The sequence below is a fragment of the Orcinus orca genome, chromosome 1 (genome assembly GCF_937001465.1).
Source record: "Orcinus orca chromosome 1, mOrcOrc1.1, whole genome shotgun sequence".
Classification (NCBI taxonomy): domain Eukaryota; kingdom Metazoa; phylum Chordata; class Mammalia; order Artiodactyla; family Delphinidae; genus Orcinus; species Orcinus orca.
Window position 1 is genome coordinate 18465999 of NC_064559.1, and position 19825 is coordinate 18485823.

General features: G+C 38.3%; 1 protein-coding gene across 1 annotated transcript in view; it reads left to right on the top strand.

The window, feature by feature from the left end:
• Window positions 1–19825, top strand: part of USH2A (usherin) — a 782904-nt gene that overhangs the window by 287952 nt on the left and 475127 nt on the right. Inside the window, exons 22-26 of the mRNA XM_049708907.1 lie at window positions 5158–5284; window positions 12366–12467; window positions 14105–14284; window positions 15292–15422; window positions 17536–17809. Of these exons, the coding sequence (XP_049564864.1) occupies window positions 5158–5284; window positions 12366–12467; window positions 14105–14284; window positions 15292–15422; window positions 17536–17809 (814 nt within the window). The remainder of the gene's footprint in view (window positions 1–5157; window positions 5285–12365; window positions 12468–14104; window positions 14285–15291; window positions 15423–17535; window positions 17810–19825) is intronic.

Sequence of the window (19825 nt, forward strand, 5' to 3'; positions counted from 1 at the left end):
AATATCTAGGTATATTTGAGATCAAGCCAGATGGAGAAAAACTTTAATCATATAGCCATTTATTCATAGAGCTTTCAAAGTACACAAAGTGGGTTCATGTTGATTGTCTCATTTCATTCTTGAAGTAGCCACCTGAAGTAAGTATTGTTTTTTTCCCTGCTTTAGATGAAGTGTCTTAACTAGGGTCACATAGTGATCTAGTGATAGAACTGGCACTGGATTTAGTTTATTTCATTCAATGAAACATTGTTAAAAATGTATCATATTCCAGGCACTGTGCTGGGCAGTTATGAGTTGGAAACACGGAAATGAGAAATGAACAAAATGCCGCTCCTGCCGTCCTCTCTCTGGACACCCCCCCTTCCAAGATTGGAGTAGAGTCCTGCTGGACTAGAACAGGGCAGTGTGCCAGGGTGGCTTCACGCTGCCTCACACTTACAATACAATCAGTCACACCCTCATAAACGTCCATCCTGGTGTCTATGAGTGTGATTCCAGATGACCATTCACACCCCAGAGCTACGTCTGTAATCATACAGTGGCCACGGGTTTGTTCACAGGTTTTGAGTATTTAATAAATGTGCCCTGCCTGCCCCCGCCCCCCCACCCACAATATACTCTAAACACATGGGGCAAAGTCTTTGCAGAATTAATCCAAAAATGATTCCACCAGAACTGAAACATGACTGCCATCTCTTTGTTATTTCTCTTTCTAAAAGATGTGATAGCTTCAGATTCTGCAGAATAGGAAGGGGAAGAAGTTAAATAATGCTTAACTCCGTTCAGCCACATTATTGCCATTATGATCCTGAGACTGGCTGCCGGAAACCTCCCTCCATCTCATCTTTTTCATCGCCTTTTCAATGATCAGATAGACAGGCTGGTGTAGACCAGAGCAGAGTTCAAGGAAACATTCACAAGGGCATTGCCAACCACTTCCTCCCCCTCTTCCTTCAGACAGTGGCCTAGAGTGCTTCCCTCTGCCTGTCCCTGCCCTATATACCCAAATCGTAACCTGTATACAAAGTTGGTACCTGCTAGGCAAGCATCAATGACATTGTTATAGCCAAAGTTGGAGGACCAGGGGAATGCAGAGGGTTTAATGATGACTTACAAGTGCATTTTTACCTGGAATAATAATGTCCCTCTAATAAAGCAAAAGTTACCTGCATTTTCAGGAAAGTGATAATTAATTTATACAAAAGAAAGTAAGGTGTTGGTTGAGCCGGACTGCCTTAAGATACATTTGAGAAAATGTGATCAGATGTATCACCCTGAGTGCTTGTGATTTTGTCTATACATGAGTCCACGAGCTCAAGCTAGCCGGGACTGGTCCTTCCTCACCACGAAGGAATTTATCCAGGTTAACTGGACATATTGCTAACTTTTTAATGAAAGCCCAGCGTATTATCAGGCAAAGAGATTGTTGAAACTGAGGAATGGAGAATATTTGGAATATTCTTCCATTTTTTTCTCTTTTGGGGTAGGAATATGAATACAGCTTTTTTTTCTCTTTTTTTTATTGAAGTAGAGTTGATTTACAATGTTGTGTTAGTTTCTTCTGTACAGCAAAGTGACTCAGTTATACATATATATATTATTTTTCATATTCTTTTCCATTATGGTTTATCACAGGATATTGAACATAGTCCCCTGTGCTATACAGTAGGACCTTGTTTTTTATCCATCCTATATATAATAGTTTGCATCTGCTCATCCCAAACCCCCAATGCTTCCCTCCCCAATCCCTCACCCCTTTGGCAACCACAAGTCTGTACTCTGTGTCATAAATACAACTTCGTGAACAAAGTTAGAGCTACCCCAAGTTTAAAGAAGTTTAGGAGTTTGTTTTATACGTCCCGCATTGACATTTCAAAGTATTTATATTTTAAATAACTCAGGTACCACTTTAAGCCAGTTTTCTTTCCTTTTGTCTGTAAAGGATACAAGATTATCTAATGAACACCTTATTGTACTCATCAGACAAGTAGTTATTTGCTCTTTGTGTCTTTCTTATCTGAGTGTACAATCCAGTGAGGGCAGGTCTGTCTATTAGTCCCCAGATACATCCTTGAGGCTCAGTACAGTCCTTGAACATAGTAGATATACTCATAAATAAGTAAAGGTCTGTTGACTGATTGGTTGACTGAGTGGCTTGATAGCTATTGGTAAAATAGTACTCATGGGCTTCCCTGGTGGCGCAGTGGTTGAGAGCCTGCCTGCCGATGCAGGGGACATGGGTTCGTGCCCCGGTCCGGGAGGATCCCACATGCCGCGGAGCAGCTGGGCCTGTGAGTCATGGCCGCTGAGCCTGCACGTCTGAAGACTGTGCTCTGCAATGGGAGAGGCCACAACAGTGAGAGGCCCGCGTACTGCGCAAAAAAAAAAAAAAAAGTACTCATAATTGCAGAAATTACCCATTTTCTAGGATAAAATTTCCAGTTCTTTAATGATAATTTAACAATTTTAGTTGTTTTCATTTGTCAGATACTTTGACTTATACCGATGGTTATTTTCAAATTACTGTTCCTGAATCCATTCAAAATAATTAAATTTTGAGTTGTGGAAAGAGCATTTTGTAGGAATTTAAAGTTACTCTCTAACACGTAGTTTCAAAATAACTGAAGTCATTGTGTACTTTGTTCTTTTTAAAATATCTTAATAAACTTAAGTAACGAATTCTTTACGTAATAATATAATCCTACATAGAGGCGTAAAAACTTATTTGGCATTCCTTCCAACTATCCAATTCATTCTATGAAAAAATATTTGGGGGAATGGGGGAAGATTCTTCATAATATTTAAAACAGGACATATGTTTGCCTATCATAAACTGAACACTTAGAATTATTGTTAAGAGTCAGTAAAGTTACTCCATTTTTTAATTGCTGTATTTTTTGTTCTCTCTAACAGTTAGCTAGAGTCTTCCTATTTTCATTAGCTTAATTTCAATTTGGAAATACTTGATCAGATGATATTTTATTGACCAGTAATGACTCGTGGTTCTCAGCTAAATGTTTTATGTTCAGTGACATTAACAGGAAATTCACATAACATTCTGACTTCACTGAGGGAAATGGTGAAAGTGAAAGCTTTCAAAAAAAATTCCGAATAGCATCTATTTAACATGTCTGATATTTTCCAGATGGAAAAAATAAACTGCATCATATGACATCAGAATTGATCACAGAATTATTCTCTTAACATTGGTGAGGTAAAATAATCTTAAAATGATCATCAAAGAATAATACACTAAGTTCCTCTAAGTATGAAGAAAATTTGGCGTACTGAGGCTGTGTGTTATGTACTTGTATGTGTCGCCAGTCAATGTGATTTCGATGTAGAGAACTATTAATGCTTCAGACTATCGCCAAACATGATACGAAGAACCACTTACTCAGACACCTGATCTTTAGAATGCAGCATCGTCTGTAACAATTTTAACGCTAACTAAGTACACTTTGATGAGACAGCATTTAATAAAATGCTCATTAATTTCATCATTAGCAAGGGTATGCTAAGAAGTAAGCCAGTTTCTTATGTCACGCCCAATTAGCATCCCATGCTAGTAATCCCATTAGTATTGTTGAATTCACTAATGGAAAAACTAATGGGCATGCTACCAGGGCACATTAATTGGGCACGACACCAGTTCTGGTTTTAATTATTAAACTAAGATAATGAAATGTGTGTTTGTAAAATATTAAAATGTTGAAATAGGGTTGAGGAAAATAAAAGAATATGTGGAGGAAAGAGATAGAAGGAAAATCAACCTACAAAGATTCGAGGACTTACCAAAATGGTCATCTTTCTAGCCGATTGAGTTGCCTGTAAAAGTTGGGATATTGTCCACGTGAGAAGCAACCCGCTCCTACTCATGGGAAATTAAAAGCTCTTTTTTGGTAATATGAAATTCTGTATGTCACACATGTTGTCATGCTCTGTATGAGGCCTGACAGGAGCCAATTAAATGCATAGAATGGACATGGTATACTGCTGAAGCTATTTTAGGGAAATATAAACAGAAATGTTTTACTGAAGATGGTGTGGTTAACGTTGCAATTTTTGTGACATAAATCTTCACCATATTGCATCAGATAATTATCAGCTTTATCTTTTTTGAAAAACAGTATACCAAGATTATTAGAATTTGGTGAAACAGTCCAAGTAATTTAAAAATATATTTTGTAAGTTTTTACCAAATCTTATTTTTAGCTTAAAAAATTTTTATTGATTGAAGTTAAGTATTGCTAGAGATCTACTTTATTAAGAAAGAAAGAAAAAATTGTTTTCATTTAGAAGGTTTAGAGTAATTTTCTGGTTGTTTTTTCTTTAACCACAGTAGTAGCAAATGATGATGGTGACAAAGTTGAAATATCTTTTACTTAGTCTTAAGTGTTCACTAACATTAAAAGAGTATCATTGCGCTAACCAGAATATACATAGCTCTAAAGTGTCAAGATGAAATGTTTCTCTTCTACTTTTCTTTGTTTCCTTATCCTCACCTCCTTTTAGCTAGTATCTGTCCTTATTATCTACCATTTCCTAGTCTTATCCACTTAGGAACTCATTTTTAACTATACTGTTACCTTAGACAAAAGTATAAATGCTAGAATTCAGACTACAAAGCATTGAGTAATAAGTTTAACCGCTATACTTATGTTCAAGGCATTAGTAACTGACTAATTTTTAATGTGAACCTTATTCCTTCTTGCTATACGTAGTGTAGTGAAGGTAAAAGAAAATAACTTGCCAGACATTTCCTTATCTTTAGAACAATATTATTTGAATAATATTTTATTAGTTTTAAATTCTTCTCTTTTTTATATTTCTGCCCCCAAATTTAAAATATTAGAAAAGAAAATTCATTACCTTTCTGATGAGTATAGTTACTCAAAATCCAAGGGTACTTGTAAGAGATTTTTATTCCAAAGAGAAGCTCTTTTCAGATTTGAGCACCGAGGTGACACAGAAGTACATCAGAGAAAAGCCAGAAGGATGTATCAACTTTAATTTTGAGTTCTGTTTGAAACGTGTACATGCTTGCATCTGGATCATGTTGAAATTTGCTAATTGGTTTTTTACAAATATATATGTATGTGTATGTAACATGTATACTCACTCATTGATTCTTTTTCCCTCATTCATTCCCTTAAGGGGTCTGCAGTAGAAGTTACCACAACTAATGATGATGGTAAACAATATAGTGATGGCAAATGGCATGAGATAATCGCGATTAGGCATCAGGATTTCGGCCAAATCACACTTGATGGGCAATATACAGGTAAGATCTTCTTTGACATATATGAAGGGCTCTATTGATGTGCTGATGTTACCGTACTCTTCTGTTGTTTATATTTGTTCATCTCTTCTTTCACCTTTATCTCCACTCAACTTCAGCTAAATTGCTGTTGAGTTTGCCTTTGGGGTGCTCCTAAAATGATGAAGTCTTGGCAACTATCTTCTCATCTACACAGGGTTTCAGTAAAGCAAAAATAAGAGTAAAGTCATCGATAGCAATTTTGTATCTTTTTCAGGTCTTTACAATTTGCAAGGGCTTTTACTTTCCTTTTACTTATGTTTTACTTATGTTCTCTCCTTATGTTCCTCTATTATGACCTCGGTTATTATACTCATTTTAGAGATGAGGAAACTAAGCCTCCAAAAGGTAAACAACTTCTTCCAGTTAAGACAGTTGGTAGGCAGCGTTCTGGGACATGTATTTTTTCTTTGCAATTCTAAGTTTTTTTCTTTCTATCCTTCCCTATCTACCATCCCCATGTAATTGTAAAAGTTACAGTACGATGATGCAGGCTTTTATTAATTCATTCAGAAAAATATGAAATTTTAATGAGCACCTACTACTGCTCTAGGAACTCTGGAAACAAGGAGGAAAATTTACACTTTAGGTGGGAGAGGGGCAGGAAACAGAATAAATAAATATTGAACAAATATCAGGTAGTGGTACATTCTGAGAATGTATAAAACAGGATAAGAGGAAAAGGGGTGTGTGTGTGTATTGGGGAAGGGATGTTTTGATTTTATAAAGGACTGTTAGAGAAGGTCTTTCCGATAAGGTGACATATGAGCATAGACCTAAAGGGGATAAAAGGGCAAACCAGGCAAATGTCTAGGAGAATGTTTCAAGTCAAGTGAACAGTAGGTCCCAGGGCCCTGAGGTGGGAGCATATGATATGTGCCATGTCAAGGACCAACAAGGAAGCCAATGTGGGAAAGAGAGGTTGAAGGGGCTAGTGTTACAATGTGAAATCAGAGAGGCCGCTGGGGCTGTATTACATAGGGCTTTGTGAGCTTTTACTTGAAAAGAGGGAAGCCATTGGAGGATTTTGAGAGAGGGGTAACATGACATGACTTCTTTCTTTAAAAGGAACACTCTGGCTGCTCTTTTGGAGATAAGTTTTAAGGAGAGCAAGGATGGAAGTGTTGACCTAAAACAAATAGATTGCCATATGCTTTTCCAGCAAAGATGGGTTTATTCGGGATCAGTAGAAAGCTGCAATTCGGGGTCTGCAACCATGGTGAGCCACTTGGAAGTCCCCGCACAGCAACGGAAGGAGAACGCTTTTATGGAGGGCAAAAGGAAGTTGGGAGGGCTGTAGTAAACAAATAGTCCATGGCTTTTCATTGGCTGAGTGCTTGCCAGGAAAGAGGAGGTGTCTGTCTTCTTCCTGTTGGGCTCTGCTGTCACCACAGGGCATGAGACCTCCTTCTGGTCTCCCAAATCTATTTATTTGAGGTTTCTGTTTATTAATTTTTTATATGTCCCCCTTTTGATCATGAACTTTCTCTCAGAGCATCACTGATCGAGTCAGCTTTTCTAATTTCAATGGCTTTTTGTTCCTCAGTGCCAGGAAGGACCTTTCCTGTGTGTGGGGTCTCATATCAGAAGGGAATGCACAGATTGGAAACCTACTGAGGTCATATTCGAGTAACAAGGGAAGGTAGAACGGAGAACTCTCAGACACTTTCTGTCTCAATTCCATATGTTATCAAGATCATAGACATTGGAGATCATCTGAAGCATTATGTCATTGTCAAAGATTTGGCAATACACTTCCTAAAGACCTGGTCCAGATATCTTCAGAAAGCTGCCTCATCAGGTGTTGTCTGCTTCAGTTCTGGGAAATATTTACTTTCAGCTCACCAGACTTTTTGAGGTCCCTTCAGAATTTGGTGCTTTCTTTAGGCATGTCACATGAGTCCAAGAATCTATTCCTTGGACTTTGGCGGCAGAAGGGTTGGTTAGCAATACCTGATAGGGGTCTCTCCAATAAGGTTGAAGAAAGTTCCTCTGGAGGTGTCTTTTCCAGTAAATAAAGCCTTCAGGTTGCAAGGTGTGATGCTTAAGGTCTTCGTCTCCTGAGAGTGCACTGTAAAAAGATTGCTCTACCAAAACATGGTTATTTTTAATAGGAGCAATTTGGCCCTTGTGTTATTGGAGTATATCTCCTCTTTTCAGTTGTAGGTCAAAAAAAAAGCAGTAACCAAGTGTGTTGGGTGTCCTGTGACTGTTTCAATGGGTGAGAATTTTTGAGTTACAAAAAGTGTGGATCTGAGATTTAGAGGGACCAATAGCAATGCTTTGGGCCAAGGTATTTGTATGACCTCTACAAATTTTGCCAGTTGGGTCTAATAATGCCATTACTGTGATCGACTAAATCAGAGGATTGATGCCACAGACTTGTTGAAGTACCTGGCCAGTAAAACAGGTTCCTCACTCACTATGAAGTCCATCTGTATCAAAGTGTAGCCCTTGTTCTGATACCAGATGCCCTAAATATCAAACCTGGGTTTGGGCAAGCTACAATTTTTTCCTTGGCAATCTTATGTCCCTTTAAGGCTAAAAGCTTTAGAAAGTGGATGCTGTCTTCCTGTGAGTAGGCTTTAGAAGATCAAAGAAGCAAATCATTCACATATGCAACAAAGTAGACCTCTAGGAAACTTTATATCATCCAGGTCAACCTTCAGGATTTACAAGAAATAAGAAGGACTCTCAGTAAAACCCTGAGCATTACTGTCCAGGTGAATTGTTTTTCTTCCCAAGTAAAGGTATAAAGGTGTTGGCTATCTTCATCAAGTGGAATACTAAGGAATGCACTGCATAAATCAATTACAGTAAAGAATTTGCTTCCAGTGGGAATGGATGTTAGAACGTCTGAGGATTAGGAACAACAGGGCGTCTAGGGATAACAATGTTGCTTATTGCTCAGAGGTCCTGGACAGACCTCTACCCTCAGCCCTTAGGTTTTCTCACAGGTAAAATAGCATCCTCACAGGAATTAGTACAGGCATAATGAGGTTTCGAGCCTTATAATCTTCTATTACAGGCTTTATGCCTTGAAGGGTTTCTTTACTTATAGGGTATTGATTAATTCTGGGAAGAGGTTTTGAGGGATCTATTTGAATCTTGATGGGAAGGGGTGCTCTTTGAAGTTTGCCAATATCAGTTGGAGATTTTGCCCATAAAGATGGTGGTGGCTGATTCAATAGGGACACATGATCAGTGTTTCCAAAATCCGCTCTAGAACTGTCGGAGACAGAACAAATAAAAGATGTCAGAGGGGTCATTTAATTTACCTGGTTGGTGATTTTGATGGCTACTGTCAAATTCTAGATTATCTCCTCCTTTTGGAAGAAAGAATTTCCAGCATGAGACTTCTCCAAGAAGTCTCAGCCCAATAAATGGGTAGGGGCAGAGGAACTAAGGAGAAAAATACATGTGTGTCTCTCAAAGGGCCTAAAGGAAAGGGAATAGATTCAGAGACAAGAGCCTCTTGAGATTCGTTAGAGATTGCCACTATTTGAACTGTGTTGGTACTCGGAGGCAGAGGCTGCTTTTTAGTAATGGGTTGGAGCACTGAGTGTGTGACCATTAGGACTGGAAGAGATTCAACCCCAATCTTGAGAAACATTTCTTTAAGCCGATTAAGACGGAGAATTGGGACGAGCCCCTATAGTTCCTCAGAGCCTGTCATTGAGTAGTTGGCGGATATTGGAAAGGTTAGTCAGAGGGCTGAAGACACTGAAAGCACTTAAATTTGTAACAGCCTCTTTTCCAATATCCTGGCTATTTTCAATAATACCAGAAACTAGGAGGATTTTAGTTTCATTTAGGAGCCTTCATTTGCATAGTTGAAGTTTAAGAATTTAGACAGTCTTCCTTTTAGGTGATTCAGCTATAGTGTGAGAGAGCAGTTTTGACAGATTAATCAAAACTAGATGGGACATAGTTTTCCATTCCATCCTGGTCCTTTTCATTAGAAAGGAAAGATGCCAGTTTGCCCATTAATAAACATGGAATTAAAAGCTGCCCAGGTGGAATCAACATCTGGAAGAAGACCAAAACTTTGCATTAAAATAATCTGAATTCAATTGTAATCATAATGAACAGGTTCATCAGAGTTTCGTGTGCAAGCCTGAATTTTGTTCCAGTTGACAGTCTTTGGAAAAACCCTAGGAATTGCTCAATGAAGTCACCTAGTGATTGCTCAAGCCTGATCATATAGTAAGTTAGAGGGCTGATCTCCTGGTTGTTATCCTAGAGACCTTTCAGGATTTTCCCAGTTAGCAGTTCTGATCCAATGCTGGGTCTGGCCATCACCAACAAACCTATGAATTAGCTAAGGTACATCAGAGAAACCAAGTTGATAAGTTTGAATGACTACATTAAATTCCTCAGCAAATCTGTGACAATCTTCAGTTACTTTGGGTATATTTTTGACTGTGGCTTGCAGTTCAGCTTTAGTCCAGGGAATATAAGAAATTAAGGGTTTAGCTTCTGGAACCTTAGAAGGCTTAATTTTAAAGGGACAGGTTCTGATAAGTTCAGAGGAAAAGGGAGTGGGGAAAGTTTCAGAGAAAGGGGAAGTTTGGTGAGAGAATTATTGGGGGGGGGGAACTGAGGGTCTGAGGAGGCATAGGCAGTAGAGAAGGAAAGGAGAAAGATGGTTCCAGATGAGTCTGGCCATGAGGAGCTGGGGAAGAGAGACAAGATGGTACCAGAGGTCGAGCCTGAGACAGAGAAGCCAAGGAAGAAGAGCCTGAGGTGTGGAGAGCCACTTTGTCTTTCTTTATCTACATGTTTGCCTCAGTTAATCTTAAAATCTCATTTTGCTGAGGGACAATTTTAAGCTCCTAATTACATTTAGAAACCTCAACATGCCAATCAAAATAGGCATACTATTCAGTTCTGGGAATTTCTGAGCTATTGTAGTCCAATTAACTTTGAGGATTCCAAAAATTCCCCATAATGGCCATTGATATTCTAAATTGCCTTAGGTCAATTTGGTCCATTTAGTTGGAAATGCACATGAGGAAAGACCACACTTTTTAAACATAAAATTGTCCAGAGTCCCTGTCGGCGGGGGCTCGCTCAAAATATGTAGATAACTGGTATCTCATTACTCAGAAGTTTGTCTCCAGAGTGAAAGAATAATTTTTAAACAGCTCACAGTTCAAATCAAACTGCTCGCATCTCAAACAGCATGCAAATTAATACCAGCCAATTCTAGGGAAACAGTTTGGTCCTGTAGAAACCAGGCCCAAGGTTTTTCAGTCATTTCCAAAGAACAACCCTAATTCCAAAGGAATGGGCTGAAGCCTGAAAAACCAGCAGAGTTTCAGTGAAGCAGCCTCGTTCCTGAAGGAACGGGCTGATGACTTCTCAGCCAGTCTTGGTTGAAACAGTCTTATCTCAAAATTAGACTGAAGTTCCAAATGAGTACTCAGGTACAGAACAAGGCCTTAACCAGAAAAAACCTTTAAGCAGAACTTGCATAAAGGCTGGAGAGCTTCAAATGCAAAGAGGGTGTGAGCTCAGATCCAGGAGAAAGATTTACCTTCAAACTCCAGAGTTGGTAAGAGCAGTGAGCACAGTGGGTAAGCAGTGAGCACAGTGGGCTTCTTTGTGGGTACCACACCTGTTTGTTCACCAGAACTGGAGCCTTCAGGGGTTTTCTCTGGTCCCCATAGGGTCCACCAAAATGTTGACCTAAAACAAATGGACTGTCAGATATTTCTCCAGCAAAGATGGGTTTATTGGGGATCAGCAGAGAATCACAATTCAGGGTCTACAACCATGGCAAGCCAAGTGCACGTCCCGCATGGCAAGGGAGGGAGAAAACTTTTACAGAGGGTGAACAGGAAGCTGGGAGGACTATAGTAAACAAAGTGTTCATGATTTTTCATTGGCTGAGTCCTTGCCAGGAAAGAAAAGTCTTTCTTCTTCCTGTTGGGTTTGCCTTCATTACAAGGTGTGAGAACTCTGCCTTCTGGTCTCCCGACTCTATTTAATTGAGGTTTCTGCTTATTAATTTGTTACAGAAGCATGGAGACCAGCAAATAGGCTTCTGCAATAATTCTAAAATAATCCAGACAAGAAATGATCGTTTCTTGAACCAGGGAAGGAACTGTGGATATAATGAGAAATCTGGATGTATTGTAAATGTTAAGGAATTTGATCGAGGTAGAGCAGGGGTTGGCAGACTACCACCTGTGAGCCTGATCCAGCCCATGCCTGTTTTCATAAAGCTTTATTGGCGACAACTGCACCCATTGGTTAGGTATTGTCTATGGCTGCTTGAGGCTGTGTGGTCTACAAAGAGGAAAATACATACTACCTTGCTCTTTACAGAAGACTTTTGCTAACCCCTAATGTAGAGCATGACTGCAAGGTTTGGGGCCTTTAGACTGTAACTACCATAACTAAGGTGGGCAAGTTAGTGGGAGAAGCAGATTCAAAGAGAGATGTTCAGATTTCGGTTTGAACATGTTAAGTCTTAGGTACCTATGAGGCATCCAAGTGGAAATATCAAGCAGATTCCTGGATCTGAGTTCAGGGAAGAGTTCCAGACTAGAGATAAAAAAATTGGGAGTTGTCAGCTTAAGATGGTATTTAAAGCCAAGATCCCAGATATAAGTAGGGCTAATCAGAGTTGTTTGGGCTCTGAAAAAAAAAATCCCCCTTCTCCCAAAAAATGATGGAGTAAAATAAACATTTTAACGGACTTGCATTGTTATACAACACAGTCAAGGACCCAGGCCCCTTCTGATCTTTGGCCCTGGGAATTAGCACAGGTACCCAGCTCTCTCTCCATCCTTCTAGAGGGGATTAGGGTATCTGTATAGGTGGAGAAAGAGATCTGAGAACGGAGGAAGCCTGGGTCATTCCAGCATCAAGATGTTGGGGTGATGAGGAAGAACCAGTGAAGAAAAGTAACCGATATGTAGAGAACCAAGAAAGAGTGGTGTCCAGAAGCCCAGGGAAGGGTTTAGTCATTTGTTAAATTTGTAGAAATAGATTATCCTGCTGAAGTTGGAATTCTCATCTCCTTTTCCATCCATAGGCTCCTCGGCCACCCTGAATGGTAGTACTGTTATTGGAGAGAACACAGGAGTGTTTGTGGGAGGGCTGCCGCAGGGTTATACCATCCTCAGGAAGGATTCTGGTGAGTTTGGGAAAGGTATAGAATTTATATGTTGTCACCACATTTTTGAATCAAGTTGCATTATTTTAAAGTATGGGTAATAGTATTATTTTCTATCTCATACTGTATTTCCTACATCAGTATGTCAAAAATTTCCTCTAGGTCTCTTCTTTTCTAAAGGAACCATGTACTACTTGCATTTCAATTCTTAGTACCCAGTTCTTGATATGTAAAAGGAGTTCATTAAACTTTTGCTGAAATGAATTATACTAATTTCAGTCAAAGCTATGTTATTTAGGGATCAAAAAATTTCAGTGAATTTTTTGAGAAGGATATATTTAAATCCTCAAGACCGGTTATAGTTACCTCCTTAGAAATACCTGTAGAGAAGAGAGGGCTTTCGTTTGGCTACTGTAGACTGGTGGAGAAGTCTCTTGCACACACACACACACACACACACACACACACACACACACACACACACACACACACACACACACACACACACACACACACACGGATTGAAAGAAAGAGAGAAGAGAGTCTTTGTCATAGTTCTTTGCCCACCAAGCACAATTCTTGTCTCTGGTATATCCAGGCATCAGGAGGAGAACATACCCCAATACCAAGTATCCCTCCTGTAGATGACATCTGTACGATATAAATAAATAATTTGACATTGCGCATATAAATTGACCTTGTAAAACTTTGATTGCTGGTGAATACCCTCCCTAAGATCAGGTCATGAACTCAAAAGCTGAGAGCTAAGCTTTCCACTGACCTGTAAGGACACTGCCATATGAAATGCAACCCCAGCTTCAGGCGCCTTCTCCCCCTCTCTGCTTTTTTTTTTTTTTGCTCTCTAATTCTCTCATTTGCTCACTTTCTCTCTTTCCCAACCTCTTATGACCACCCTACTTACTGTGTTCTTAAGCCCCACACTTACCTGGTCTGGGGAGTTCAAAAATTAAGCTTAACATTACATTAATTCCTAAAAATGAAATGAAATTATTGCTTTACTTGTGTAACAGACTAGGTCAAAATGGCGAGGGAACTAAACTATAAACTGTAGATTTAATAGATAGACTTCCTTTAAATCTTACTTTTAAAATGTGTTATTGCACATTTATTTTTAAGACCAGTGGCAGATGAGATCCCCTTGTTAGTTCAAGAGGCAGTAGTCTTGCTATTACTATAAAACCAGGGTTTTTGTGCAAACATCTGTTTCTGCAGATAAGATGAGTCTGAACCAGAGCGAAACATTACAATTGTTACCACCTACCCTAGCTGATGGTGTGGTGTTTACATGAGTTATTAAGAAGTTTGGGGACTTCCCTGGCAGTCCAGTAGTTAAGACTTCACCTTCCAATGCAGGGGGTGCGGGTTCAATCCCTGGTCGGGGAGCTAAGATCCCACACGCCTCGTAGCCAAAAAAAACAAAGCATAAAACAGAAGCAGTATTGTAACACACTCAATAAAGACTTTAAAATTGGTTCACATCAAAAAAAAATCTTAAAAGAAGAAATTTTTTTAAAATTTGTAGTAAGTAGGTAGTGAGAGCTATTGCCTATTTCTTTGATTTTAATAGCACATCAGATTCATTGCTTGAAAAGAATTTCTCAGAAAACATATTTCTTGATATCTCTCAACCCCTGCAGACATAATCCGAAAGGGTTTTGTGGGCTGTCTCAAGGATGTATATTTTATGAAGAATTATAATCCCTCTGCTGCTTGGGGGCGTCTGGTTTGGCAGAGTTCTGAAGAGCAAATCAACGTGTATAACAACTGGGAGGGATGCCCCACTTCATTACAAGAGGGAGCTCAGTTCCTAGGGACAGGTAAGGTTCTAAAATAGACACTGGTCATTGCTTAGCTTGTATGTTCTATCTTTGGTGTAATTTAATCTCTCCTGATACAATTATTTTGACCTCATATGAACCTGCTATCTCAGAAATACCTAGTTACGCCCTGATGCCCATACATATATTCTCAACGTCTGAATATATAATATAAATAGTAAGACTCATAAATACATATTCATGTGTAAGATCTCTGGCAGTTTGGGGTTTACCTATGGTAGTGCCACTAATGTCCATTTGCAAGTCCGCTTTTTTATTTAGAGTATAGTTTTACTCAGATGTGTCAAAGGAGTTTTGTCAGGCTAATCTACACAATATCTGTTTTATCCCATGGTATAGACTGACAGTGTTCCTAAGAGTAAAATTTCAGCTGCGTGATGGGGTAAGTAGGGCCTTAAGGGAGAGCTAGAGAATATGACCACCATCACTGCCATTGCTCCAAAGGCTGTGGCAAAGGTGAGACATAGTGTGCCCGGCATACGTGCCACCTACAGTCTCTGTCTAGCAGCCACCCAGGGTAAGGAGTGGAAGGGAATATGGTGACTTGGCCACCGTGGCTTATTTTTGGAATAAAGGCCCACTATTGCCTGCTACATTTATAACGAAGTTGGTTAGATATTAGGTTCGTTAAACTACCTTCAGAACAGAAAGCTAAATAATATTATACTCTGTGCACTTTTTCGTTGCTTTTTCTCATCACTGTCATTATCCGGAGTTGCAACTACTTATTGTTAATACTTAGATAAGCTAGTAATAGTCTTAATTGTATCCATGACTTAGTAACTCGCTTCCTCTTAAAAGGTATGTCAAGTTCATTCTGCTACTTCTGTACATTACAAGGTGAATTTCTTAACATTGATCTGCATCTTCTTTTGTGAGAGATTTATTCAACGACAGAATATGTCCTAAGGTTGTCTTATGACACCCTTACGATGCAAACAGTATTGCTTGCAAATGCTAATTTGTACATGTTTTTTTCTCTAAAGGGTTCCTGGAACTTTATCCATATTTGTTTCATGGTGGAATGGACTTTGAAATTTCCTTTAAGTTCAGAACTGACCAATTGAATGGATTGCTTCTTTTCGTTTACAACAAAGATGGACCTGATTTTCTTGCTGTATGTTAATTAATTTACTTAAAAATGTTAGATCCAACTTTAAAATCAATAAACCATGTGTTTACATTATACTTAATTAGGGTTTCTTTCCAAATTCACTTTTGCTTTTATTTTTACCCCCATGTCATTTTCACTTTTGGAATCCTGTGAAACATTTTGTATTTTAGGACCATGATGATTTTTTTAAATGACCATTATACTTTGAAAATTATAATTTTAACAAAACAGGCTAATTATTAGGAATTGAGGAAATGCAATTTACCTTCCCAATATACGAAAAATGTTCCTTCATTATCTTTTATATTATAGTGAAATATATTTAATATTTCACACACACATATAAAATAAAATATAATAGTACAACGAACACTCATGAACCTACCACCCAACCCAAGAACTAAAATATTATCACATTTTTGCATCTACCTCTAGGCCATCTCTTAGCCCATTTCCCTGTCTCCCTCTAGAGGTAATATGTAATCATAATTTTGTGTTTATTATCTCCTTGCATTTTTATAGTTTGAACATCATGAGTGAATGCCTAAAAGTCTTTGTTTTAGAAATTTGTAAAAGTTTCTATCTTTAGGCAATTGCTTTAGCCCTTGACATTGTTTCTGAGTTATTCATGTTCTCCGTGTATTTTTCATGGCTGGGTAATAATATATCTCTTCTCTTTTCAATGAAGTAGTGGTCGTTCCCATGTTTTTGCCATGGTGAATAAGGCTACTCTGAACATTTTTATAGCATGTACTTCTTATGACCAGCAGAGTGAACTTTTAGTGTAAGATATTAGTAGAAAGAATATGGGCTTTTGGCATCAGACAGACAAGAGAAAAATGATTATTTTTCCATATCACTCAAAATTTTGCTTCTACTATACCCGGCAGAACCCTTTCTTTCTCTTTCCCCCATATGTATCCTTTTATCTAATTTTGTATCTTTTTCTAAACCTAATGTGCTCGTACATGTCCCCATGCCATTGAACGTGTTAATCTTCCTGCTGGAGATTCTCCATGAATCTTACATACTTCCAAAAACCTTACTTCAAGCCTTTGCCAATTCCCAGGGAACAAAATGTGTTTCTTCTCTCCGATCTCTTTGCACCCCATCCCCATCTTGTTTATAATATTACCGCACATGTTTGCCTCTGCTATTAAGACAGTGCAGTTCTTGGGGGCAATTTCTCTTGTAGTAGCAGGTTTTCAGAACATAGTAGGGGAATCAATATTTATTGAATGAAAGGATAAAAAAATGAATGACTGTTTACCCGATGTACTTCACAAAGATGATTTTTACATAGAAAAGCAATAATTTTTATATATTATTTAATTTGTTTCATTGACATGATCTCAAATTTTTAAGTACCTTATGGTCACTAATTTGACTTCTAACAAAATAAAAGCATAGTAGGTAAAATAGTTATTGAGTAAAATTTTGAAGAAAAACATGGAGGCATTTCCTTTGCCAGGAAAATGTGAGTAAAATATGTTCGTATTAGAAAATGGCACTTTAACCTGAAAGAATAGACATAGAAGCAATTAGGTTAGTTAGAGATTTAGAATAGTAACACTGAAATATTGAATCAAAATACATTTTACAAATTTGAAATTGAGTTCACCAGCCAGTTAAAATAAGCTTAATCAGGCTTGACATTTCATTTTCTTATTGTCTTGTCATATTTTTCCCTGAAATTAAATTGATATATGAAGTAGTATTTTCTCATTTTCTAAAGATTCAAATAAAAATAGAGTCATAGTTTAAGCTGTTCTCTTCAGTCATTCAGTCACTTATGCTAGGGTTTAATCTGTTACCTATGCTGCATCAAAAAGAAAAAAAAATGGTTTTGCCTATGTAGTATTGCATTACATCGTATCATCATTACTGGGTATAAATTTGTTGGACTCATTACAACATCCGTCATGTCAATTATAAGCTTGCAGAGTACTTCATTATGTGTTACTCCAGTTCTGCTTAGAATAAAGTGGGACATTTTTATAGAGTTCTTTCAGGGAAATTTCTTGCTTCTCTTCAAGAAGTTGACCTTCTGTTCTCTTCCAAACTGCCATTCTGCAGTCCTTTTATATACCTATTTTCTTTTTAATATGAAATACAGATGGAACTGAAGAGTGGAATATTGAGCTTCCGGTTAAATACTAGTCTTACCTTTACACAAGTGGATCTCTGGCTGGGGCTGTCCTATTGTGACGGAAGGTGGAATAAAGTGATCATTAAAAAAAAAGGTTCCGTCCTATCAACAAGCATGAATGAACTGATGGAGCGCGTGTCAGAGTCCAGAGCTCAGCCACTGATGGTGAATTCCCCCGTCTACGTGGGAGGAACCCCACAGGAGCTGCACGAGTCTTATAAACACCTGAAGCTGGAACAAGGTAAACTCCATCGGGAGGAATTCCCAAGTTAGCACAGCCCTGGTCCTACTGGGTCTTGGTGGTTCTGTGTTTCAAGACAAAGCAGTCGAATCAGGCTGAAAGCAATACCTACTACTCACCCCTTTTCTGGAAGAATTTTAAGCTCTAAAAATAAAAAATAAAAAAACACTTCTTCAGATAGTTTTGTATGTTGCCCTTAAGGGTGTGCTCTCATCTGTATTTACAATCAATATATTTATTCTAACATATCTTCATCAAATATAATTGTAATTTATATATATGTATGTATGTGTGTACACATGTGTATATATATAAATTACAATTATATATTATAATTATTATATATATTATATATAATATATTTACTCGTATGTTTTTCTTGAACACACGTGGTTCTGGTTCTTTTAAATACTGATCATTATCTGTATTTACAGATTAAAAAATAGCTTAGTTTGGTGTGTACAGCCAAGAAAAATGGCCTTAAATTCCCTGGGCTTTTTCTGACGTCAGTGCTGTTTGTCTCCATGCATTTCCATGGAGCTCTCATGCAGCAAAGCACATGAAAGTGTGGGTTTACTTGAATTTCAAACACACTTGTGAAAAGTCTGTGTGTCATTTATTATCCATAACCATCAAGGAAAGGCAAAGTACGTGAACGTGTGACTTACAACTAAAGCAAGCCTTTAACTCATGTAAGGAGTTTGAACATAATCAGAGAAATGATTGATTAAAAAAGGCTAACAGTAAGTGAGTTCATACTGTGTGACAGGCATGGTTCTGAGAGCCTAATGTGAGAATAAGTGGGTCAGTTCTTCATAACAAACCCATGAGGCAGGTATTATTATCTGTATCCCCACTTTACAGATGGGGAAACTTGGGGGCAGGGAGGAAAGTAACTTGCCCAAGGTCAATGACTACTAAGCAGGTGGCGAGCCTACCCATCTCGGGCAGCCTGGTGTCAAAGCCCACTCTCATTATAGTCAAGTGCTCTCTTTCATGGGCATTGGCCAATGTTCCTTTCTATCAAGTGGGGAAAGTACAGAAACTTCCAGCTTGCCACCAAGCATGTTCCTGTGTAGAAAATGTTCTCTCTGTATTTCAAAAACTATGCACCCTGAACGGTTAAAATTTCCACGAAGCAGTCTTTGCCTATTTGGTAAGTACATAAAGATTTAAATGCCTTTGAATAGAAAATATATGGCAAGCTCTAAGGAGACGTTTAGAAGGGTACTAGTAGGAGTTAATGAATATCTGGGGTGGAAGACAGTAATGACATTTTCAAGGCACTTAAGATGTAACAGCAGCTAAAAATATTACATTCATATAAGGGCTTCTTCTGGTTTTCAGGCTTCTGAGGTTAGAAAGAGCTTGAAAACTCTTTATAGGAGCAAAATTACTTGATTCTGTTTACATCTAGGAAAAATCCCCTGTATGTTGGGCATTTTACTCTCAAAGTACACCAAAACCCATTGTTATGGTGGTCCTAGAGACATGGCTAAAATTGGAATTATAAGATGATAATGATGGAAGTTTAAAACATCAACATAGACCCAAGGGGAACAACATAATCTACACTATGACTAAGACTGTGATACTGAAAGATATTTTATTTATGGATAATACTAAAATTTTTATCATTGCAGTATCAGTGGTTCTCAAACCACTTATAAAATATTGAACTATAGTAGCTGGAATATAGTAAGAACGCAATAAAATTAGCTATTATTATTACTATTCAGGATCCATTGGAATTGCATGGAAAGGTTATTTAAAATGCAGATTTTATGCCTTTATCCTCTAAGATTCTGACTCAGATGTTTTGAATAGTAAGAGTTATGTAAATAACTGCATGTTTTTGTTTTTGTTTTTGTTTTTGTTTTTGCCGTACTCGGGCCTCTCACTGTTGTGGCCTCTCACTGTTGTGGCCTCTCCCGTTGCAGCGGAGCACAGGCTCTGGACGTGCAGGCTCAGCGGCCATGGCTCACGGGCCCAGCCGCTCCGCGGCATGTGGGATTT